Below are 26,368 nucleotides of genomic sequence, written 5' to 3' on the forward strand. Positions count from 1 at the left end.
CAAATATTCTGTATCTTATTTTATTTAGTTGCCAAAAATTATTTTGTGTAGTTTCACTCCTAGTTTTAGTTTATTATTCTAACCTTGCTACTAACCATGGCCCTGTCTGCTTTAAAGTAGTGCACCATACAAGAAACAGAGTGCCACTTGGGAGTGGAGCAATGTGTCACTAAAGAAAGTAATCTAAACCATAGCTGTATGTATCCCAAAATAAATAGCCGGATCTAAACTAAGTCTCCATTTCAGAATGCTAATCTCCGCTCCAGTCGAGACGCCTCTCACAGCAGTTCTATGTCGGACATGGCCACCACTCCCATGTCTCCTGCGTCCGATGATGTCTTCTGGGACTTGCCAAGCCCTGTGGAGTGTCCACCAAAGGTTGGTCACACTATCTCAACATGTGTAACTGATGGTTACCCTCTGTCAGTCAGTCAGTCAGTATGTTTATCTAACTGATGGTTACCCTCTGTCAGTCAGTCAGTCAGTCTGTTTATCTAACTGATGGTTACCCTCTGTCAGTCAGTCAGTCAGTCAGTCTGTTTATCTAACTGATGGTTACCCTCTGTCAGTCAGTCAGTCAGTCTGTTTATCTAACTGATGGTTACCCTCTGTCAGTCAGTCAGTCAGTCAGTCTGTTTATCTAACTGATGGTTACCCTCTGTCAGTCAGTCAGTCAGTCTGTTTATCTAACTGATGGTTACCCTCTGTCAGTCAGTCAGTCAGTCTGTTTATCTAACTGATGGTTACCCTCTGTCAGTCAGTCAGTCAGTCAGTCTGTTTATCTAACTGATGGTTACCCTCTGTCAGTCAGTCAGTCAGTCTGTTTATCTAACTGATGGTTACCCTCTGTCAGTCAGTCAGTCAGTCTGTTTATCTAACTGATGGTTACCATCTGTCAGTCAGTCAGTCTGTCTATCTTATTGATGGTTACCCTCTGTCAGTCAGTCAGTCAGTCTGTTTATCTAACTGATGGTTACCATCTGTCAGTCAGTCAGTCTGTCTATCTTATTGATGGTTACCCTCTGTTTTTTTTTATGGTTGCGTACATTGTGTGTATATGTTTATAACTACTGAGAACGAGTCCTCACCAGTATAGTAATCCATGGCAAACATTTTGCCGGTGCTCTTTATAAAAAGCACTTTTATAGGATTTGGGGTTAAGGTTCTAGTTATAATGAGGTTAAGGTTCTAGTTATAACGAGGTTGAGGATTAAGAATAGCGTTAAGGTTTAGGTTTAGCAGGGCTGCAGACTAACATTTCCACTGGTGGCTCTGAATCTTCAATTCTTTGGCACCACCATATGATTTGTTCGCATTTCTTTTATAAATAGAATTAGACAAATATTTTGCATAATATTTTATTCCTACAATCTTATTAGATTTTATGTTTATCTTTTAAAGCAGATAAGCCAATTTTGCATAGCTAGCTGCATATTAGCAGCATATATTAAGGTTAAGGTTAGTGGAATGTTTTTCATCATGGCCAATAAGGACTTGTGATAGGGAGTTCAAATCTTTTTGATCTCTCTGATATTTGATTCGTTCAGTGAAAGCAAAAAATATTTTGACTGATTTGATTAATTTCAGTCTGTAACAGCCAAAGCACCCCATGACCGGCTGCCAGCGGACAATAAACTGAAAACTCAAGTCATGACTCTATATTGTTGAGATGTTTTATATGTATAAACATGTGGTTTACATGTGGTACATTTATAACTACTAGGTGTGAAAAGGAATATTTCCTAATGCTTTTAAAATGAGTTGCATCTTCAATGTGATTAGATTGAAGTGTTTCCCTTAACAACCGCTTGTGACTGTGACGAGCACATAGTTTGCAAACCGCAGATCATTTAGAAAAATACAAAATCATTCATGAACTACTATCACTAATAAGGCCACTGACAGGTTTCCCCTATTCTATGTGCATCTTATTCCTCTGTATATTTTTTATACTGTTTGCTATGATGCCAATAAACTCAAGCACATATTGTCTTCAGCATACATTGGATTGAGAGGGAGCTTTTTTTTTGAAAAATATTTCTGAAATATTTCTGATTTGAACATTTTAAATGTCAAATTACAGACATGTTAAGTTTCGCCATGATAACTCCATCCTCAGCTACTCAGTTTGCTCTATTGTTCTGCCTTATTTGCAATTTAATTTGGAAAAACATTGCACAAGGTGGTAGCTGCTTAGATAGAATACCTGTTTCACGTGCCAAAAGGATGTTGTCACAATTACTCCCTTGTCTGGAAGAGTGGACAGAGTGGCTCACATATGCAACTTGCAAAATAGACATTTTTGATATTAGGAGAAGAATGATTCACGTTAATATTTATACCAAATCAAAAATCAACTTGAAAAAGCACATGCAGATGTGACCGTTTGAAAATGTAACTCAAAAAGCCAGGAAAAGAGATAGCAAAAACCAACAATTTTGTCACAGTCTTGAACCATGTTTACAGTCAGGGTTAAGATTTACGGTTAAGGTTTTTTATGGGAATTTAAAAAATGTCTTTACAAGTATAGTAAAACAAGAGTGTGTGTTTCTGTTTGTATGTGTGTGCGTCTGTGTGTGATTTGTAGCATTGTGTGTGACTATTGTAACTGTTATTCTAATATATGTGTGATATTATCATTGTTGTTGTTTGTGAAGTAATGTTAGTCATGCCACTGTAAAGGAAGTTGAATGTTTAGCACAGGGCTGGCACTGCCCCTGGCTTCCCATGGCACCCATGACTAATTTAAAAACACATGACAACTTGAGACTCATTCTGTTTTCAATAACCAATGTCACAACATACAGCACCACTTCCTCTGATAAAAACATTGTTTAGGTTATTTAGTGCTAGATAGGGGCGGGTGCTTTAATGATCCTTAACGTGCATTCATGTCACAGAAAGTGTTAGAGTACTTGTGAAATCCAGAGTCATCAAACTGCCAGTAATCTCTGTAGATGCCTTGTCAGTAGGGCACGGATGGGTATTTTCAGAATGACTTCCTCTTTCAATGGGCGTAGTTTCCACAGTAATAAAGTGACATGAGGGAAAGGTGAAAAGGTTGACAGCTTCTAGCGACTACTTTAAGAACAATTGTGAGTCACATGATCACAAGGCCTGAGTGCCTGCTGGATGTGGGTTTCTTCTAATGTAATCAGTTGGGATACTCCTACTGAATACTGTTATGGAAGACAAATGTTCTGTAGTAAGTTATACAGACCAGTTTGCCCAACTGGATCAGATCTTATATGCTACAGCATGTCGTTAATTTGATCTGCACTAGCATGTTGTCTTGTATAATGTTGTAATATGTGGTCTTGGTACTTTATTATCCGTGTGTTGATGCTCAGCCACGCGTGTACTGTACCCTCACGTGTCAAAATAATATTTTGAAGGTTCCGGAACGCACAACATCAAAATTATATTGCAAAGAGCTGATGAGTCATCACCGGAATGGGTCGAGGTACGTTTCCCACCACATCACTCGTCACTTTCAATGAGTAGTACTTCTCAGAGGGTTGATGATCCATGAACAGCTTTGACAGGCCCCATGTGCTCATTCCTCAGCATGAAATATATGGACATTTGATATCTCCACGACACCATTTGTAGTTTTGTACATGACAGTGTGTGTGTGTCTGATCCTTGTCATCTCTCACCCTTTCTCTCTTCTCTCTCTCGCTGTGTTTCTTTCTCTTTTACCCCTCTGTGTCCCTCTCTGCTTTCCAGTGGGGCCCCTCAGTCTCCTGTGGAGAAAGGAGCAAAGCCTATGTCATCTCACAGCAGTGGCAGTAGCAGTACCCAGTCAGGTCTGTGTCCTTCCGTCCCTCTACTCACCTCTCCCCCTTTGTCTTTTCCACTCACTGGAGAGGCGTCCCTTTTAACACATTGATTCAGCACATAGGTAGTGCATAGTGTTACTACTAGAGCCTGTGTGAAAAGGTTGGGTGTTTGCAAGTCGCACAAAAACCACAAAACACAGGAAATCTTAGACTGGAACCAAAACATCCTGTCAGAGTTTCTCCTCCATAAGATAAAAATGTTTTTAAAGTGAAACTTTGAACCGTGTTACTGACTTTTTGGCTTTGAAACGGAAAAATATTTTTCAGTTTTAGTATGGAAAGACCCTAAAGCCTTTGAAAATGTTCTGTAGCAGTGGTAGCCCTGTGCTCTGTCTTTGGGTGGTGTGGTGTGTGATTTGTTTTGGGGTGTGTGGGAGTTTGTGAAGGCGTGGGGCGAGCAACAGGCCCTGTGGTAGAAAGGGTGTGGGAAAACCCACTACAGTTAATCGGTAGACTCTCAAAATAACTGCCTTTAGGGTGTCAAAGAGAGATATTAACTCTGGGTAATACATTTCAAGATCCGGTCTTTTACCTTGAAGGCATCTGAGTATTGTTAAGAAATCAGCTCAGTAGCCTCGCTCTCAACATGGAACATAATCGTATAACAGGAGCCATACACCTGAATAGGGTGCTATAGGTCCAGCTGGGAGATATGAATAGTAATGAAGTGTACATTTATAGTGCTTTTCCAAGTCCTTCACACACAGTAGTTGCCTTGAGGAAGTAAAAAACACCAGGAAGCCGATGTAATATATCCTGACGCAGACCGGACTGAGGTGTAGGCTACCGGAATCTTCCAACCATGACATAGTTTGAAGAAAGCTCCCATAATGAGCCACCGACTCAATCCACAGTATTAGTGTGGCTCTGGGAATGCTGAGCATGAGTGCACAACATGAGGAGCTGGGATATACCTATTAGAAGCATGTCTTTTCACTCTTTCAGGTCACTTCAAGCTGGAGAGCCCTCTGCTGCCGAATCGTCTTCATCAGTGTCAGGGGACTCCTCCACTGCTTCAGCAGCATGTATGAAACATATCAGTCCTCTGTCATCCCAACCTATACAACCCTATTTGACAATACATACATCTGGGGCGGGGGGAGTTTAGTGGTCAAGAGCGTTCTGTACCTGAGTAAGACAGTTAAACCCAATTGCTCCCTGATCATTGCTGTAAATATGAATGTGTTTTCAGCATACTTAGCTACCTGGCATAAAAAAAAAAAAAGACATCTATTATGTTACACATTCACATCAATTAAGTTACACATTCACATCTATTATGTTACACATTCACATCTATTATGTTACACATTCACATCTATTATGTTACACATTCACATCTATTACGTTACACATTCACATCTATTATGTTACACATTCACATCTATTACGTTACACATTCACATCTATTATGTTACACATTCACATCTATTACGTTACACATTCACATCTATTATGTTACACATTCACCCAAGTTAGTTTTATGTTGTTGTTTTCAACCATGATTACTGTTATTGTAACAAATTACAAACTGATCAGCAAGCTTGAAGGTCATTCTGTTAGTCTTGTCTCTGGGTTCATCAGATCTTGGGTTCTGTTGTGTGTTATTGTTTTGCTAAAAAAATTTAAGAAAATTATCAATCTGAACACTGCTGGATTTGATTTAGGACAATCCATTTGACCATCTTAAGTCTTTATTTTCATTTCATTAAAAGGGTTTCTAAGGCTATCTAAACAGAAAGTGGTTTAAAAGGAGGCTGTGACCAGACAGATTAGTTTGTTTCTCTGATAAACATTTCAGTCAGTGGATCACCACGTTGACAGGTCTCAACTGGTTTCTCTAGACACAGTATCAGAATATACCCAGACAGGGAATCCGTTATAACAGTTTCTAAACCACCAAAGAATGCTTTGGCATTCATCTATAAACCTATGGTGCTGGCTGGGGATTTCGGAATGACATCTGTGGGATAATACTTGGTAGTTTCCTAAGATCCCACGTAACATGGTCACATTGCAACACAAAATGCCCCTGTTTAGGTGGTGAGATCTAAATGTATTGTGTCTGAGTCAAGTTCTCTGGTTGGAACGACGTTTGTGGTCTGTTGTTACTGTAACAGATGATGTCTAATCACAAGTCTGTTGTTACTGTAACAGATGATGTCTAATCACAAGTCTGTTGTTTTAGTATTAGCTGAGACTTCCAGTGGTAGCGTTGCGATGTGACCAACTAGGACTAAGTTTTCCATTGGGGGATATTATAGCATGGTGGAGGCTGAATTCCTTTGTCCAAATTCTAGCACATAGATTTTAAAAGATAACTTAAAGACAATAAAGAAGTGCACGTCTCCTGTCCTCTAGATTTAATTCCTAATACATCGGAGAGGAAGTAGCTGGTCACTGCTTGGTTAATCCAGTTCCTCCTTTCTGTCCCTATCTACCCCATGCTGTTCTTCCCTGGTCACCTCTGGCTTATGCAAAGTCATTTTCATGGTTTAATGTCAGACATGCATTCTTAACACCACATTACTGTTTTAGTCTTAGAATTACTCTTTGCCACGCAATGTTTCTTTGATGGAGAGAGGCAATTTTTTTTGCTATTCTGTAGCCAAACGTTGTTTAACTTGGCACGTTGTCTCTGGCCTGGCAATCCCCCCACGACCCCCTACTTTCCAATCCCGATAGACAGAAGTAATCCATCTCCAGCCATGCATTGTTCACTGGTTCGGTGTCCAGCCTAATCAATGTCAATGTCCATCTATCCCATTTTTATCATGTCCTCTTAGCAATACATCCCTCCATTCTACCCTGGTGTGTCACAGGGGTCTGGAACCTCCCTGTTGTTATCAGTTCTGCTGATTCTACCTCAAAAATAACCCAACTGCACAACGTTTCCTGTTGACTGACTGTGATTACCCAGGTATCCTAACTGGACAGTCTACAGGTCCAATAATACTCCATTATTATTACCTGGAAGGCATTGCTGGATTTGAAATTGAAATACATTTTCAATGACCAGTACAGAAACATATGTTTTGATAGAAATCGCAGGTCGCTTGACAGGACAGTATGTAATATGTAATATACCCTGACGGAGTTGATGTTAGATAAATGTTTTCTTATACAAAGTAGCATTTTAGTTTTGCTAGTTTGGCTGAGTTGCTATGGGACTCTAAAACTTAAAAATACCGTAGTAATATATATTCCTTCCAAAATTCTTTATCAGTCAGGCAGTTTAAAACATTTAAAAAGGTAAAGGATTGCCCTGGCACTGAGATGTATTATTGCATAAAGATGTCTGTTTGTTTCCTGTGACTGAGATCTGATGTATGGAATGTTGTCTCTTTCCAAGGGTTACGGACAATTCTCTGTGCTAAAGTCCAACCACAGTCCATTTTTCAAGGCAACAGAGTACTCCTCCTCTAGTGATGAATTTGGGAGTAGTGATGACGATGAGAAAGCCAGGTGGGTTCAGGTGATTGAACGATTGATTCAGTGATTCATTACGTGATTGACAACCCTCCTCTCTGAGTGCTGTTGGTTGTGTTTTACCAGGTCTCCATTGAGTAATGGGAAAACCAAGTTCTTTGGAGCAGCCCATGATGAGATAGTTCTGCAACCCCACCATAATCTCAACCAGACCCAGGTATACACCCCTGATTACACACCACAACTCAATCATACACTATGCCTCTGGAGTAAAGAATTACCCAACTGCTTTCTCTGCCAGCACAACTCACTTGTGTCACTGATATTTATTCTGTACCTGGCAAAATTCAGGCCAAATCCTGTGGCTTAATGTTGTCTCTACTCTATATTTCCCCATTGTCTTCATCAAAGAAACAAGAATGGTTACAAAAATATGACTGGTTTGTCATACTCTTAACATTGAACAGGATGTATAGTGAGACAACAGATAGCATTGAATTCAGGTTACTACTACGGTCAACTTTATTACATTAGAGTAAGACATTGCTTAAAAGGAATGCAAGATTTTGGTTGTGTTCCTACTAAATCGTATTCAGACAAACTTATAGATACTTTTATTATGTCTCTGTGTTCGGTTTAGAGATATTGATCACAAGTTTAGCTTAACACAGTTGCTGGAAGTCTCCTGCTGGGGTTAGCCTTATTGTTTTATTTACTCAAAGCTTAATAGAGACAAAGAAACCATGTCTGATGACAAACAACAACTATATTACTTAAAATTATTAGAACAGACTAGCACAGTGTTACAGTGTTAGGGCCCAGAGTAACACGTTTGGTTAAAAAGACAATATACATTGTCTGATTGGTAATGCTTATTACTTATAACAAATTTACTATCAGCCATACATTAATGTTTATGTTGATTCCTCGATTCGTTGAATGAGGCTATATGTTCAGAATGTGTTATAACGAACCTGGGTCAATATTGCAATGATGCTCAGTGACAATAGTTTTGCCTCTGACTAAAATAGATCACATAATAGTTATATTATGTGACAATAATTGTATTTAAACATGTAGTTGAATGTTAGAATGTAGTGGATGTTTTACACCATTTTCTACACTTCATGCATAGCCCTACCAGTCAGGTTTTCTCCAGCTGTCTTTGTCATGCTTGAATAAAAAAAATTATTCTCTTCAAAAAAGACAAGCTCATCATGCTTTTCACATTTCCATGGCTTGACATAACGTAATTAACCCCATAAATCTTTTTGAGAAGCTTATAAATCAAGTAAATTTGCTTAACGGGCAGATCAGAAACATCTTTATTCGCTAAGTGCCATTACACTTTGTGGTACACAACAGGGGCATATGCACCTGTTTCATTTTGGAGGTGGTATTCGATGAATATACGCTAGTTAAATTAACTGGCCATTTAATGAAGAAATTCAGAAATAGTTATAGCATCAGCACAATGATTGGAAGTCTAGATATATTTAGTTGTTCTGTCATTGTACTAATAAAAGCCTCCTCCGCCTACAGTTCGCATTGCCCCAGACTGGGCACTAACTCACGGTGCTCTGCTTTGCAACACAAAAAAACACATAATGCCACAGGTGACTAATAGATATTTACAAAATGGTGGTACAAACATTTTGGGTACTATTGTGGAAGTATGTCACCTGCTGAGAGATGTGTTTCAGCTACTGACATTTGTCTAGCCATTTTGATTATTCCTTTGATACTGTCTTGGATCCCAGACATCAATAATATTTGGACTTATACACAGACACTAATCTTCTTTTTATCTGTTATCATTTGATCAAGCTAGTAAACTAGTTATATTAAATTAATGCATTTTCTACATTGTTGCTATATTATGATGAAAACAAAAAATATAGAACTATTCAGACTTTTCCTAGAGCTGACTGTCCAACCAAAATAAGCAACCGGGGGAAAGGGCCATGGTGAGGGTTGTGACCAAGAATAATGTTCCTTGGCTAAGATGAAAGAACCTGCTAAGACAACAGTCCTAAAAAGAACCTGCAAGGACAACAGTCTCTGCAGTACTTTGCCAATCTGAGCTTTATGGCAGAGTGGCCTGACGGAAGCCACTCCTTAGAAAAAGGTTCATGTAAGCAAGACTGTTTGCAAAAAGGCATACAAAAGGCATAATGAACACCAACCATGAAGCATGGTGGTGGCAGCATCATGCTATGGGGATGCTTTTCAGTGATAGGGACTGGGATGCCTGTAAGGATCCAACCATAATAAATGAAGCTAAATCATTGATTACTCGTTTAGAGCACAAGTGATCTTTGAGTGGGGCTATGATTTATATTACAATGTGACAGTGACCCTAAGCACACAGCTTGGGAATAGCTTCAGAATAAGAATGTGAATATCCTTCAGCCAAAATCCATACCTGAATCCCACTACGAATTTGAGTAAATGCTTGAAGATTACTGTTCATCCACACTCCCCATCCAACTTCACGTACAAAATCTTGAAGGAAGAATTAAAAATACAGATGTTCAAAACACAGACATAACAAATCAGACCCAAAGCTATAAACACTGCCAATAATCGTTCTACAGAGTGTTACCTCAAAGGGCTGAAATTGTATGTAAATTAGATATTTCAGAATTTCATTTTCAATTTGTTTATAAGGCTTTCAAAAATATCCATGCCATGCTGCTCTACGTTAAGTGGTGTTGTGACAAAAAGAATGGCCCGGGGCAACACGGGCAAATTTAATTTTGTAGTTTGGCCAACGGGTCTCACGGAGGGCAATGTAATTTGCCAGGACTGTCAGGGTTTGGTGAGTTTGTGATTGAGTATAGTTGCCTTGCCTTGTCGAGCTCTAGCAACTCCTGGTGGCAGCTTGGGCGCCTGTGACCTGAATCATGGTAGAAAGCCAGAGAGTGTGTTAAAAATGAATGGTGTTTGATGTGCTTAGGAAGACAAATATCTCATCAACTATCCTAAGTCTTCTGCCTGGGAGTTGTGATAAGCAGGGCCTTAATCATGAATTGAATATCACAGAATTAGGTAAAAATATAGGGTAAAAGTAATTTAATTGCTTTTAATAATTATTTACAAAATTATTTGGTTGTTTAGTTTAGTCAGAACCATTAATCTTAGGGAAAAAGTGGAGCTAGTTTTTGAAATACAATTATATAACACAATGTGAAATGTATTAAAACAGACAAGCCTAAAAATAAACAAAACTAGACAAATGATGCATCATATTATGATAGTTTGCTGGTTAAATGTGGTGCAGAAATACGTTTTTAACATGGCAGAGCTGTAAACGGCTGGTAGCAAAATGTTGTTTGGGTGTCAGTTGGAATTGTCAATGAAGGAGGTGAGCTTTGTTCAGATCATTTTTACATTTTGAAAAAGAAACCTAGAGAGGAACTAGGCTCAGAGGGGTGACCAGTCCTCTTCTGGCTGTGCCGGGTGAACATATTAAGAATACAAATTGTAATAATTAATAAATGCATGTGGGCTGAGTCCAGAGTCTATTTAAAGCTAGTCCAGTCAGAAGCATGACCAGATGGACAAGGACAGGGACAACACGGGGGAGGGAGGAGGTGTCAGCAGAGTGGCAGCTGAAATCGTCAGGTATCGTCTTGATCTGCAACACAACCAAGAGGACTTGGACAGAAATGGGTCTTTCAAGCCTGGTACTCCTCAGGTGAGGGCCAAGACCTCATGTCCTCCTTAGTTTAAAATGGCAGGAGACAGGGAAAATTTAGAAAATGCATTCCCTAGATCTACATGGATTTATAGTGGAGAAGGAGAACTGACCCTAGTCCCCCAGCACAATAATATAGCAGCGTAAGACCTTGGGGCTGAGACAGGGGGGTCCAGTGACACTGTGGCCCTATCCGGGAGAGGCCCCAGACAGGGCCCAACAGGCAGGAAATCAATCCACCCACATTGCCAAGCATCAACCAAGGGGACCCCCACCCCTACTCAGTTTAATACAGTGGTTATTGCTGTCTAATGAAATATTCATATATACCGACACCCAGTAAGTATACAGTCTTGTGGGTCTCAAGAGGGCAAGCACAGGCAACACTTCCGGTTGCGGGCCAGCTGAACTAGGCTTGCCTGGTTTCTTGTTGATAAATAAACCTTAACTTGCACATGGGTGGTAACGTTTCAATTTAAATCCCACCCTGAAATAAAAGAAGGAATCATGATCTCAGAGAAAATAAACTGCATCTTTCTGCAGAAATCCAAGGTACTACTTTCTCCTTTGCTAAATCAAGGCTGAATATATCATACTGAAATTATGCCCTTCCTGTTGGTGTAAATCTTTGCACAAATATCAACGGAAAGCCCTGTCCATCATCTTGTAGTTCCAAAAGGGTTGTCGACTTTCATCTCACCTGACTCTCTTGTCAATTTTTTGCAGGAAGATCACCCTTGTTTCTTATCAGTAACATTAACAAGTGTATAAAATATTAGTTAATACATTTAGGTTCGTAAGATATAAATGACACCCCAACAAGTTTTTTCCCTGCTTGTTACTGCACTAGGACTCCTCCAGCCTGTGTTTTTAGCTAACATTATGCTAACTTCAATAATGTCCATGCTGCATTTAGTGAAAATGGCATCCTTAAATTTGACTGACTACTTGGTAGGTAATAAAACATTGAGACATAGTACTTTAACATTGCTCCCATTAACTCTAATGATTTGGAAATTGGGTTATAGAGCTAAGACTGTTCATTGTGTAAGAGAGAGCAGACACATTTCCAGTTGGAAGTCTAGCTTCTTTCTCTCACCGGCAACACCATGCGTAAGACTTTGCAGCGCTGCTGCCAAAAACAATGCACTATGTCTGTAAAACACAGATCATTCTCCCTAACCGCACCCTATCCTCTGGTCCCTTGTCAAAAGCAGTGCACTAAACAGCGTTTAGGGTCCCTTAGGGTCCCATTTGGGATTCAGCCAAAACCACTTGAGCTTAGTCCTTTCCCTGGTCATTTGCATGACAAACACTAGAGGGCACTTTGGGCACATTAACAAATAAATGAAGCAGAGCCAGAGCCCAGAGAGTGCTGCTCTGCCACAGGCAGCCTCAGAGCCCCCTCTACCTCTGTGAAAGCAGGGTCAGATACACTGCTTTAAATCATCCCCTAAATCATCCCCTTCAAAAGACTTGGCTGTGTTATGGAAAACCCAACCACGTGTCCCTGTCCACTGACACACAGCGCTGTGTTGTTGGCAGATGTGTTGTTGGCAGGTGTGTTGTTGGCTGTGTTGTTGGTATATTTGTTGGCCGCTGTGTTGTTGGTAGATTTGTTGTTGGCTGTGTTGTATGCAGATGTGTTGTTGATACATGTGTTGTTGGCTCTGTTTTTAGCTGTGTTGTTGGTACATGTGTTGTTGGCTCTGTTGTTAGCTGTGTTGTTGGGACATGTGTTGTTGGTACATGTGTCATTGGCTGTGTTGTTAGCTTTGTTGGTGGCTCTGTTGTTGGTACATTTGCCGTTGGCTGTGTCGTTGGCTGTGTTGCTGGTACATGTATTGTTGGTACATGTGTTGTTGGTAGGTGTTGTTAGCTGTGTTGTTGGCTGTGTTGTTGGTACGTGTCGTTGGCTGTGTCATTGGCTGTGTTGTTGGTACATGTGTCGTTGGCTGTGTTGTTAGCTGTGTTGTTGGCTGTGTTGTTGGTACATGTGTTGTTGGCTGTGTTGTTGGTACATGTGTCGTTGGTTGTGTTGTTAGCTGGGTTGTTGGTACATGTGTTGTAGGCTGTGTTGTTAGCTGGGTTGTTGCTACATGTGTTGTTGGTACATGTGTCGTAGGCTGTGTCGTTAGCTGTGTTGTTGCTAAGTGCTGTAGTGTTGACATAGTGAATACACCAACATAAGTCGCAGTATTGATGAGGTATTAAGCTTTTGGTCTACTGTGTGTGTCTCTTAACAGAGCAGCGTGGCGTCAGGCTTTAGGAGTGGCCAGTTGCTACACAGGCTCATGGCCGTACGGTCAGAATGCAATGAGAATTACCTTCTCCCTGATCTTCTGCAGAAGAGCCCGGCCCATGAGCCCCTGGTGCACCATGGTCCTCGTGACGTCATCTACCCCCAGTCTCCCGGTGGACGAGCACCACATTTTGATGTGAGTTCAGTGCTATAAACTCTGTATATAGACTGAATGTCTAATTGTAGGCTGTGACTTCTCTGGAAGGTTATAAAGTGTTTAAGAGTAATCCTTAGAGTGAAGTGGTTTGAATTAAGCTTTTGTCCACAAGAGGGAAATTACTTGCACTTCCATCTCAAGATTGATGACAAGCTTTCTGAATATCTGTGGTATTTTGTTGTGGTTTTATTGATATTCATTTGAATGCATTTGCAGACCCCTGTAAGCAGTCCTCCAGGGAAAAGCATCTCGTCCTCCTCTTCCTCCTTCACTCCCTTCATTGACCCTCGGCTGCTGCAGATCTCACCACCTCAAAGCCCAGTTGGCCACAGTCCCAGTGAGTGCCACCATACACATTCATGCACAATCAAACAGAATACACACTCACTCATTAAAAAAACTGTATGTATTTTCATATTTCTATATTTCCCAACACAAAACCAATGTCACCTTAGAATAATTTTAAATGTTAGTGATTTAATACATTTGCAATGCACTATATACATACATACATACAAACATACTTACACACATTCAGTACTGGTCAAAAGAATGGGTGTGTCCAAACATTTGACTAGTACTGTAAATACACACATAGATAGGACTAGCAGATTCAAATAAAGTATTATTTTCATTTAAGAAATGTAAAAAAATAAAATCAAAGGTCATAAATGCACCATAACAGCCCCTTCTCTGTCAGACAGCTAGGCTATCCATAACGACACACATGTAAAGACACACAGTCGCCCACCATGCTAGACAGCAAATGCCCATCAGACATTGTTTCACTGCACTGTGTCCTAGGTCGGCCTCTAAACAGCATCTGTTGGTATGCAAAACATCTGTGTGTTAGTGTACTGTTCAAAAGTTTTGAATGAAAACGCTTGTTTCTTTTGGGCCTTTTCTCCATCAGCCAGTGGCAAGCCGCCTGCTAATCAGGAGCCAATCAGGAGAGAGGGCCACAGGAAGGGTTCCGTGGTCAATGTTAATCCAACTAACATCAGACCCCAGAGTGACACCCCCGAGATCCGCAAGTACAAGAAGAAGTTCAACACTGAGATCCTCTGTGCTGGCTTATGGGGTGAGCAACGGTTTAACACAGACATTCAACTTTTAGCCCTTGACCTCTCAAGTCAACGTAATTATAATTAATGCCTCGTATACGCCATGTCGAAAGTACGCAAATAACACTTTCCTATCGGGATGTTGCAAGTGTGTGAACGACCCACTCCAAATCCTGAGACTAGGAAATGCAGTTTTTACTGACCTCTGTCTTTACCACACTGAACTACTGAAAATGGCAAAAACATGGCCACAATTTCAGCTGTCTAATGTGAGAGTGCCACAACAGCTCTTTCAAAGCTCCACTCACATGACAATCATTCTTCTGAAGTAGACAGGTTGTACCCAAAACTACTGCCACTGAGAAGGCAGCGTAATCCACTGATTCCCTAGACAAGATTCATTTCCGAACCCTCTCCTCAGGTGTCACATTTTGGATTTAAATGGAAACAAAACACCTGATTTTAGAAGTTAACGGTGTGATGAGTGGGTCACTTTGGGTTAAAGTATCACATTTCACGCTCGGAGGTAGACCCAGATGCAGACACGGACACTGGCGAATTGGTTCAAATAAATAATGATTTATGGTGGAGGAGAGTAGTCGAGGAAGGCAGGGTTGATACCAGGCTGGACAGCAAAGTTATAGGCAGGTAGCAGGCAGAGAGATCTGTGGACAGGTCAAGGCACAGGGCAGGAACAGCACTAGTAACAGGTAACTGGGTTATTGCGGGAATTCTTGGTACAAACACACAAGACAAACTGGCCCAGGACCAACATAGACCTACTGGCTAAATACCCAAGTGACTAATGTGCAGATGGGAGACACCTGGAGTGGGTGGGGCAAGACTAAACAGGTGAACACCATCAGGACCTGACATGATGGTCACCCCTGCCCTCAGACCAGCTGGTAAAGGTAAAAATAAGACAGTAATAGCCGCACCTTATTATAGTGTCTAGAGTGGATGAGGTGGATGTGGGAATGCACATCCTCATGGATATTAGTGTCTCACATGGCACCCTTTGTCATATGTGCTCCAGTGTACTTCTTTTGAACAGGTCCCATAGGACTCCTGCAAAAAGTAGTGCGCTGTTTAGGGAATAGGCTGTCATTCAGGACTGGGACTATGCTGAGGCTTGTGATGTTGAGGCCTAAGGCAGCTGTGTTGGTGTGTCCAGGTGTGAACCTGCTGGTGGGGACAGAGAACGGTCTGTGGCTCCTGGACCGGAGCGGTCAGGGGAAGGTCTACTCTCTAATCAGCAGGAGACGCTTCCAACAGATGGACGTGCTGGAGGGGCTCAACGTGCTCATCACCATCTCTGGTAGTTACAGCAGTGCTACGTTATTGGTTGTCTACGCCCCCCGTACACACACATACAGATATACACAAACACACATTCAAATGTATACACACCAAATTGTCAGTGTTGGAATCATCTTCCGGGGGCCTGTAAAAACCCATCACCCGCCCACGTCTTTCAGGTAAAAAGAACAAGCTAAGGTTGTACTACCTGTCATGGCTACGGAACAAGATCCTTCGGAACGACCCAGAGGTGGAAAAGAGGCAAGGCTGGACGTCTGTGGGGGACTTGGAAGGATGTGTCCACTACAAAGTCGGTGGGTGTTAACGACCTGACCTTTGACCAACATGGCACCACTGCCTACATGCCAAATCGCTCATGCATTATTTTCTATAACACTTCTATATTACCAGTGTTAAGAGGTTTTTGTGTTGCGGTTTAAAAAGAAGTATTATACAAGGATACATTCTTTCAAGGTATTCTTTCATGCTGTCAGTATCAGTCAGTTCTGAAGACCCTAGGTCATTGTGTCCGAGTCTCGTAGCGTAAACTATGTGTGATTGAATGACCATGTGTCGGTGTGCAGTGCTTAGCTCAGCAGACTTCCTGTGACTCTTCCTGCTGTTAGTTGGAGTGTTGACAGTGTGGACAACCCTGGGACTTCAAGCCAGGAAGGATATGATGTCGTAGTGAGGCCCGCTCTGTCCTTCCCAGTTCCTTCGGTATTGTTTTCTCAATCAGAGCCACGCTCCTGTTGCGTCAGTGAAAGGCAATGACTTTCCTGTCTTTCAAAACAGAGATTACACAAGGGGTTTGTCTTACATGTCACCCAGGTTCCTAAGGGCCTTGTTAATACTAATACACATTAGGGAATATGATGCTATTTGGGACGTCATCAAAAAACTGTAAAATGATTAATAGTTCAAGATGTTAGGATTGCCATCATGGATGACCCATGCAATGACCCATCAATTCACACCAACAGTAATGTCAGCCAAGGATGAGCCATGCATAATAGGTGCCTAACCGATGAGGACATTTACTGTGAGAATGAGAACCTATGAATAGCTCATGTCAGGCTTGAGGCGAACTAGTGCATTTTAAACATTACACTTCTTAAATGCATTCCATTAGATTCATTTGACTACAGCATTATGCTGAAATATCTAAAGAATATTAAAACAATTGCGTCTGTGTTCATGAGAGATGTCTTTAATTATATTGGTTGTGTTGTGAAAGGTATCTAATTATATTGTTGTGTTGTGAAAGGTATCTAATTATATTGTTGTGTTGTGAAAGATGTCTACAAACAAAAGGAATGCATAATCGAAGTCATCTAACATGAAATGGCTTTGTTGAAAATTCATAACACATTGAAATTTGGCAGCAAGCAATTGGTTAAGTTGTCTTTCTACAGTGGAGTAATAAAGACGTGTAGAATAAGGCATTATGTTGAGACCCAGCTCTAAATCCCTGCTTTTTGTTTCATGCTATTTCAGTTCGATATGACAAGATTAAGTTTCTTGTGATTGGCTTGAAGAATGCTGTGGAGGTCTACGCCTGGGCTCCAAAGCCTTACCACAAGTTCATGGCTTTCAAGGTGAGTGCAAAATCAAATAAACATTGCCAGGATGTGGGTACTATATGATGTGATGGTACTCTAGGTTAACACAAACTTTAACTTCAGCTGTCATTTCCTTCTGAATCTAGAATGCTGTAAAGATAGTGTTATTCTATTAAGGTCATCTAGACATCAATGTCCTAGTTCTGAAACCTCCACAGTGGCTTGCTCTAGTTCCAACGCATCTTTCTGGAATTCACATTAACTCTTTCTACTCTGTACAGTGAACAAAAATCTATAAAATAAATTCCTTTGGTCATTAAACAGATTAACACTACTCACTGCTAATACCATTGACAGGAGAGGTCCTTGACCACAGGACTTGACCGGGAAAAGCTCTGATTCTTTGACTAGTTATATTGTAGAAAGGGGAACTGATCTCAACCTATGAATTCCTTTGGCTGCTGGTTTCCATTTCACCTGATAATAAGTGGTACACACCTGGTGCCTGGTTAGGGTGCAACAAGGAAATAAAGCATTGGGACTGTCTGTAAGGTCCAGAGTTGAAGGGTTATAGGACTATTTCATTGGTGTTGCATGTTCACTCTCCTAAGTCCTCCCTCTTTTCTGTCCTTGATGTGTGGCCTGTCCAGTCGTTCAGCTCGCTCCCCCAGAGGCCTCTGTCCGTGGACCTGACTGTGGAGGATGGACAAAGACTTAAGGTCATCTATGGGTCCCTGTCAGGCTTCCATGCCATCGATGTGGACTCAGGAACGCCCTACGACCTCTACCTGCCCACACACGTGAGTCCTTCACCTGTCCCTACATCTGCCTCATATATCTTCCACCCTGTAACCAGTCCTCTTCTGGCTGTGCCGGGTGAACATTTGAAGAGTAGTTGTAATAATTAGTAAATGCATTTGGGTTGTGTCCAGAGTCTATAAATCCTAAGCCAGGTCAGAAGAATGACCAGATGGACAAGGACAGGGACAACCGAGTGGGGGGGGGGGGGTTATCAGACTAGCAGCTGGAATCGTCAGGTATCTTCTTGATCTGCAACATAGCCAGGAGGACTTTGGACAGTCACACCAATGAGTCTTTAGAGCCTGGTACTCGGGAGGGGTGGGCCAAGACCTCATATCCTCCTAAGTTTGAACAGAGCAGGAGACAAGAACATTTAGAGAGTGGATTCCTTAGGTTTACATGGATTTACAGTGTAAAAGGAGAACTGACCCTACTCCCCCTGGCACATAAATATAGCAGTGTAAAACCTTGGGGCTGAGACAGGGGGGTCCAGTGACACTGTGGCCCTATCCGGGGGAGGCCCCGGACAGGGCCCAACAGACAGGAAGTCAATCTACCCACATTGCCAAGCATCAACCAAAGGGACACCCACCAACCACAACCACCCTGAAATGAGGGCAGAGTATTGCCAGCAGAGTTCACCCCAATTGCACCATGAGCGCTACAGGGTGGTCCAGAGCCTGACCATTCAGCCTCGTTCTCAGGATCATTTAGCTTGGGTCTCTGGGTTACTCAGTTTGGGGCTGTGGGTCATTCATCCTGGGTCTCTGGGTTATTCAGGCTGGGTAATTCAGGCTGGGTCCTTGTGTCATTCAGCCTGGGTCTCTGCATCTGTGCCAGACCTACAGCCTCCAGCCCCTGTGTCTCTATTCTGTACCACCTAAGCAACTGCTCTGCACCCACACTCACACTCAGCTCCCACAGTGAATTTAGTTCTGACTCAGAGTCGACGTGGGCAGAAGCTGTGTGGCAGCACATCCAGCTGACTCCTTGCATTTGATACAGTATAATATTGACAGGATGAGATGCGTTTAAGCCGGGCCTGATACTTTCAGTGGCTGACCTTGTGGAACTCGACAAGCGCATTGGTCAGATGTGGTCTTTCGTAAATCACTTTCTTGACAAGCCCCTCTTAGAAATGTTGCTCTGTCACATTATAAGCTGAAACATCACTTAGCTCAGAGCAAAGGAGACAGAGTGCATGAAGGGCACTTTTTCTCTCTCCGAAGCAGACGGATGCCGGGAGGTGTGTTTAGCCAGGAGGTAGTCGCGGCTGAGAATGATTGAGCAGCCCGCTGGGGGAGGCGATGTTTCCTGTGTTAGGATGTGTAAACCCTCTGTGACGTACAGCTGTAGCAGGGCAGAGGGGATCCTGCAGAGTCTTGTCCACATGAGATGCTGTACTGAAAAGAATCCCACGCACCATACCAAGATAATGAGACCGACGACACACACACATACACATGCGCGCACATACAGACACACAGACATACACATTCCCAGTGCTGTGCCCACAGAGGTGTGCTCTGGCCCTATTCATCTTCTATCACTGAGCTGGCCCACATAGCTGCCATTGGCTGCTTCCTTCCGGCCCCAGTCTCCATCCATGTGTTCTAGTTTTCACCAGATAGCTCTAAAAATACCCCTTCAGCGCCGGCAAATCATGTGCCTGTCGAAGTGACCCTGTTGTTCTGATCAGACGGGTATATGTAGAGAGCCTTACCACGCAGTCCATAACACTGGTGCCTTAGTCCTGCGCTGCAACGGAAAAGAAGAGTTCTTCCCCTTCACGCGATCACTCGCTCTCGCCTTCACTCTCACTAATTCACTGTCACTGTGTGCTCATTCTCTCTCTCTCACACACACACACACACACACACACACACACACACACGCGGGCGCGTCTTTTCTCCCACGTACATTCTCCCTGCCGGCTGCTGGTGACGATGAGATGATAAGGATACCAAGGCAGCGTATTAAGATAGCGCTGCGTCTCTGGATGCCTGTGTTGATGCTGAGAATCGTCGTGGTACAGACACAGCAGCAGGGAGACCGCCCGGGGCAGCTGGGGGGGCAGGCTCCTGGCCAGGCAAGTATGGGGGTCCTGGGGTGTCTGGGGCCGACTGTACATACTGTAGACCTGCTGATGTTGTCTGGGTCCGACTGTACATACTGTAGACATATTGATGTTGTCTGGGTCTGACTGTACATTCTGTAGACCTGTTGAGGTTGTCTGGGACCGACTGTACATACTGTAGACCTGTTGAGGTTGTCTGGGACCGACTGTACATACTGTAGACCTGTTGAGGTTGTCTGGGACCGACTGTACATACTGTAGACCTGTTGAGGTTGTCTGGGACCGACTGTACATACTGTAGACCTGTTGAGGTTGTCTGGGTCTAACTGTACACACTGTAGACCTGTTGAGGTTGTCTGGGTCTGGCTGTACACACTGTAGACCTATTGATGTTGTCTGGGTCCAACTGTACATACTGTAGACCTGTTGAGGTTGTCTGGGACCGACTGTACATACCTTAGACCTGCTGATGTTGTCTGTGGCCGACTGTACATAGTGTAGACCTGTTGAGGGTGTCTGGGTCTGACTGTACATACTGTAGACCTGTTGAGGGTGTCTGGGGCCGACTACATACTGTAGAACTGTTGAAGTTGTCTGGGGCTGACTACATACTGTAGACATTTTGAGGTTGTCTGGATCTGACTGTACATACTTTAGAGCTGTTGAGGTTGTCTGGGTCTGTCTGTACATATTGTAGACCAGTTGAGGTTGTCTGGGTCTGTCTGTACATATTGTAGACCAGTTGAGGTTGTCTGGATCTGACTGTACATACTTTAGAGCTGTTGAGTTTGTCTGGGTCTGTCTGTACATACTGTAAACCTGTTGAAGGTGTCCGGGGCTGACTACATACTGTAGACCTGTTAATGTTGTCTGGGATGTTGGTTTGGTTGTGGACTGGGCTGTTTAAGTCACTAACCTACTCCTTAAAGGGCTCTAACAGTTTGCAGCCGAATGAAAATCTGTTGCTTCCTAATAGAGTTCAGAGAGGATCTCCGTTTTGAATGCGGACCATTATGCAAGTGCTTTTAATGGAACCTGTGAGAGTCAGAAGTTGTCCCCTCCTCCTCACTGCATCTAGCTGCCTCCTCCTCCTCACTGCATCTAGTTGCCACCTCCTCATCCTTAGCGACAATCGCTGCCTCCTCCTTCATGTTGCCATGATGACAGTTCATTGGTCCAGCTCTGAATCCCGTCTTTATCTGGGCTCACCAGCCAGGTCATTTGGCCTGAGTAGCATCCCAGTGCCAGAAGAACTGAGAAGTCAGCATGTACATCAAATGAGTCTGTAATTAAAGCCATTATGACCATTCATTAACTGACGCCTTCTAACCCATTAAGCTGTGCTGTCACCCTCTCTGTGTTGCCTCCTGCAGTCAGCCACGAGCTGATTCAACATGTTGTTTGGCCTCAGTTCACTGAGTCTGAACCCACCTCTTATTGGGTGGAATCAACCCCAGATGGTTTCAGGGAGGGAGAGTGGGTTTCATTAGACATCCTTGGTGTTTGCGTATTAGGGGCACTGCCGGAGACAAGGTGGGGCTGTGTGATCACTACTACAGATGGAGAGGTTTGGACCGGGCCCCCGCGTGCTGGGCTGCGCCTCGTTTCTTCGGGTGAACCAAGTCAAGCCTATTGTTATTTTCCAACCGGGAAATTAGGTTTACAGACAGAACGATCCTTGATTCAGTGGGGAACTATACTGATACAGTAGAGTCATTAAGGATTCTAATCTGCTTGGTGGAAATGTAATGCGATAAATAGGGGACACAGGTCCCGAACGGTGTGTAACCTATCAGTCATGTGACTGTGTCTGCTGCCTGTCTCAGATCCAGGGCGTGATCCGACCTCATGCCATCATCATCCTACCCAACAGCAATGGCATGGAGGTTCTGGTGTGTTACGAGGATGAGGGAGTCTACATAGACACCTACGGAAGGATCACCAAGGAGACGGTGCTGCAGTGGGGAGAGATGCCTGCTTCTGTCGGTGAGTTCATGTACATCATGTATACACCCAATCGACACCTAGCCTGTCTGTGTCTGTGTCTGTGTCTGTGTCTGTGTGTGTGTGTGTGTGTGTGTGTGTGTGTATGTGTCTGTGTGTGTGTGTGTGTGTGTGTGTATGTGTCTGTGTGTGTATGTGTCTGTGTGTGTGTGTGTCTGTGTGTCTGTGTGTGTGTGTGTCTGTGTGTATGTCTATGTGTCTGTGTGTGTGTCTGTGTGTGTTAGTCCCCTGAGAGACTGGGAAGAGATATAGAGAGATATTTCATCTCCACTCAGATTGAAAAACAATTGCTTAAGCTCTCATTTTTAGATCTGCAGTCCCTTCCGCATTAAAGGTAAAAGTCCTTTTTGTTTTCTAGAAAGCAAGATGTAATCCTTGTTTATTGTGCTTGGATCACAGGGTGCAAAGAGGAGTCAAACTGGAAACAAGCCCTCTAGACAGATTTGGGACAGTGGCTCTAAAAATAAGATGTTCTGTTAGACTCATTTAGTTTGGTCCATGGGCGAAGGTCGTTATTCAAGGGGAAGGGATGTCTGTGGGGGATAGTCTCGGTGACAGAACATTGCCTGGCCCAGACCACAGAACAGTGTAAATAAACTCTGGGTGCCGGTCTAGATAGAATAGGAGAGTATGGAAAAAAGGGAACCTATTGATCTTCATACTGAGACGCATCAATAGGGTAGTTTAAAACATGGGTGTCACTGAGGTCTCTGGAGGTCCTAGCATTCCGAGTCTGTACTTTGAGGATCCCAAATGGCTCTTGTTCTACAATATGCTCCTTATATAGTGCCCTATGTTGGCCCTGGTGGGCCCTGGCCTGATTAATGGCCTGTTGCGTCTCCACAGCCTACCTGCAGTCCAACCAGGTGATGGGATGGGGGGACAAAGCCATCGAGCTGAGGTCAGCCAACACAGGGAACCTGGAGGGGGTCTTCATGCACAAGAAGGCCCAGAAACTTAAGTTCCTGTGTGAGAGGAATGACAAGGTAAGACAGCATCGCTGTGTCACCGAAACACACCCCGGACCAGGACCACGACACCCTATTCCTCCCTGTGTTACTGTTAAGTCTCTGGTAGATGTTTAAGGTTACAATACTGTACTGTGTTTCATATTATGTTGCGAGGGGTAAACATTGAATTGATTTACTTATTTTCCTCGTGAAGGTGTTTTTTGCCTCTGTGCAGTCTGGAGGAAGCAGCCAGATCTACTTCATGACACTGGGCCAAAACTCACTATTCAACTGGTGAGCTCAGGGAGCCTGGAGCTGGAAAACAGCGCATGTACAGGGATCATCTCAAAACAACATGTAGTGTAGTCAGATACACTCCGCTTAAAAACGGAATTTACTTTAGTATACAGCTACAGAACATGTGAGACTAGACCATTTGCAATCAGCCTACACTGAGAATGCTTGTGGCTTAAGGCAGCACATTGGTATAGCTAATAGGTCTAGCTGTAATCTTTAAGATGGCTTGCACCTTAACTGTAGTGATGTTAGAGCTGTATGACATGTCACATGGCTTCCTGTTCATGTCCACAAATACAATGGCAATCTGAATTTTATTTCATATTGATCTCAATATCACATGGAGTAGAAAAGCACAATTATTTCCAAAATGCATCAGATACATTTTTGTTATTGTCGCTGTATTTGTGAATAAGTGCCATTGTTGTCAAGTCCTGATATATTTACCCTTCAGTATTAGTTGCTTATAAGGTTGCACAGTTGTAGATGTATACCTCAGGTCAGGAAATCAACATCTATTTCTTTTGTTCCATAGGGAGTGACAAAACAATTCCCTTAATTAATAGAGCATTACAAAGACTACAGAGATTAGTGGGCTAGTACTTGTTTTATGTTAACAGATCCAGCAAACTGCTTGTTCTTAACTCTCCCTCTTAGTTTTAAGTTCGGATAGGCATTATATAGCTGGTTGCATCTCTCTACCGAAATCAAATCATGTTTTGCATGAAGCAGTTTTCTTTTTTTAGAAAGGGGAAAATGATAATTATGCGCTGCCCTTGTACTGTATAGGTTATGATGTACATAGGTGGATGTACATATTACTTGCACTGTTTTATAGATATTTTCTATCCACTGGTCATCTCTATGTACAGTATCATGGGGTTTCAAATTATCCAGCCCTTTGCACTATGACCACTTTTGTCCAATGTATAATGCTTTACTGTCACAGTGTATCCATACATTTAAATACCTTTATTTTCATCATTAAACTAGAGATTCCTTCTGATTGAGATCAAGCTAAATTGTTGTATTTGATTTAAAATGTATGTTATAACAGCAATAGGCTTTCACCTCTTTAAATTAAACCTATACTTTTTTTTTGTAGAAATGTTTGGTTTAGAACGTAATCTGTGCCACAAATGTGAAATGTTAAATCAATTGCATTTTTATCCAATTGTAATTTTCTTTTTTGTTCCCTTGATGATCAAATCCCACCATATTGATTTCAACATTATTATTACTATCTGTTCCGAAGAGATATGGTTAGTTTTTGTTCAGGTAGGAATACTGCAGCTGGTTCTGTGAGGGTATTTTAAACTGAAAAATAATTTCTTTTCAATGGACAGTTTATGATGTTATTGTATTGTTACCAAAAACATCAAATCTTTTTCTGTGGGTTTAATCTTGAGGTGTATTCAACTGCCAAGATATTTAGGAAAAAGGAAAAGCCATTAAGGTACTTAGTTTCACATAGCATTTGTACTTCTTTTTACCCAATCTACAATTATAAGGAGCTCAATTTCATCAAACCTGCATTGCAGTATTCAAATAGTGGCTATTTTTGAAACTGTCAAATAAACTCACTGTTTTTGGGTACTGTATTATTTCTCAAAATAGAGACAGCACTCAGTTTAGATATTAATTTAGTATGCATGATGCAAATATAATCTCTCAGATTTCAAATAAGGGATTTAAATTAGATTTATCTACAAACTTGGTATCAGTAACTAAGTAGCACTTGCCTAGGTAGAACTTGAAAGTGAGCTCATATCAATACCATGTCCATTTTTATACATTTGGTGATTATTGTCATAAGGAGTGGATTTTAAGCAGATTGTTAGCTGTCAGACATGTTACTGAGTTAGTTCACACTTTACCAACTGAGATATTTAGCATTTGATTCACAGCCCTCGAAGGGATTATTTCTCCTCCTGTCTACCCCTGTACCTTACAAAGTGAAAGGCTCCTCTGTCAGATCATGTTTTTGCTTGTCCTGTTGAGAATTGTGTGTTGTGGGAAGTGAGAACTGAGAAGGTTGATGATGGTTTGCGTCATGTGTACAATGTGTAGCTGTGAAGGTTCTTATTTGCTTCATTTGACACGGAGCAAATGTTTGTTTTTGTTTTCAGCGACTGAGAATTTGAGAAGGCGAAAAGATTAAGAAAGGTTGAGGTTGAGTCTTAGTTGACAGTCATATGGAATTGTATATGGTATTGTATGGAAAAGATTGGTTGACAAGTCAGTATTTATTCTGGAGTCAGAAAATTCATGATAAAGCTGATGAAATTATACTGATAGATTTTCACAAAATATAATGTTTCCTTACCTCTTTTTCCCCCCATGTTTTTTAAAATTGCATTGATTTGTTTTGTCTTAGTTTCGCTTTATTTTTGCACTGGATCTTTGTTTTGTACACCATGTACTGTATACCCAACCCGTGAAATGAATTAGTAACACTAACCAATGTGTTATTATAGAAACAATACATTTCAACAATAAAATGTGTTGTAGACAATTATCGTGTTGATCAGTGGTTATTTCACTTAACATTTGAACGACATGAATCTAAGCGAATCGATTTGGAGGTGTGGTTGTGCAGGACTCAACCAGTTTAAAGGTACCAGAGCTGCTCTACATCATCAGGGTAGTCTGGGATTCTAGGACTATGTCATTCACATGGTTCTACCTACACAGCACTTGGAGCAGAAGAGGTTGAATTATATATTTCTTTTGCAATATATTCATGTCGCAACACCTGTGCCAAATAGTGATAGAGCTGAAACCAGAAGTCTACTCCGGTTTTTACATGGAGGTCCACCTACACTATGATAACGAGAATTTCTGTCAAGATCATTTTTAACTGTTTATTCCGATATGATGCGTT

The 26,368-nt window shown here is 42.1% G+C and overlaps 1 protein-coding gene across 5 annotated transcripts in view; it reads left to right on the top strand.

The window, feature by feature from the left end:
• The window catches only part of si:zfos-2326c3.2 (mitogen-activated protein kinase kinase kinase kinase 4), a 56,510-nt gene extending 30,508 nt beyond the window's left edge, over positions 1-26,002 (top strand). For 3 of the 5 annotated variants that reach the window (XM_010899384.5, XM_010899364.4, XM_010899394.4), the window contains 16 exons: positions 247-378; positions 3,396-3,463; positions 3,730-3,809; positions 4,788-4,867; positions 7,195-7,307; positions 7,398-7,488; positions 13,218-13,409; positions 13,647-13,767; positions 14,344-14,511; positions 15,669-15,812; positions 15,973-16,107; positions 17,291-17,391; positions 18,006-18,155; positions 22,060-22,219; positions 23,084-23,223; positions 23,402-26,002. In XM_010899384.5, coding sequence (XP_010897686.2) covers positions 247-378; positions 3,396-3,463; positions 3,730-3,809; positions 4,788-4,867; positions 7,195-7,307; positions 7,398-7,488; positions 13,218-13,409; positions 13,647-13,767; positions 14,344-14,511; positions 15,669-15,812; positions 15,973-16,107; positions 17,291-17,391; positions 18,006-18,155; positions 22,060-22,219; positions 23,084-23,223; positions 23,402-23,485 — 1,959 coding nt within the window. In that variant the 3' untranslated portion in view covers positions 23,486-26,002. Of the gene's footprint in view, positions 1-246; positions 379-1,587; positions 3,496-3,729; positions 3,810-4,787; positions 4,868-7,194; positions 7,308-7,397; positions 7,489-13,217; positions 13,410-13,646; positions 13,768-14,343; positions 14,512-15,668; positions 15,813-15,972; positions 16,108-17,290; positions 17,392-18,005; positions 18,156-22,059; positions 22,220-23,083; positions 23,224-23,401 lie in introns of those variants that run through there. The other 2 variants (XM_020046021.3, XM_034291751.1) reach the window with 2 other exon arrangements.
• The last annotated feature ends 366 nt before the right edge of the window (positions 26,003-26,368 follow it).

The sequence above is a fragment of the Esox lucius genome, chromosome 4 (assembly GCF_011004845.1).
Source record: "Esox lucius isolate fEsoLuc1 chromosome 4, fEsoLuc1.pri, whole genome shotgun sequence".
NCBI lineage: Eukaryota > Metazoa > Chordata > Actinopteri > Esociformes > Esocidae > Esox > Esox lucius.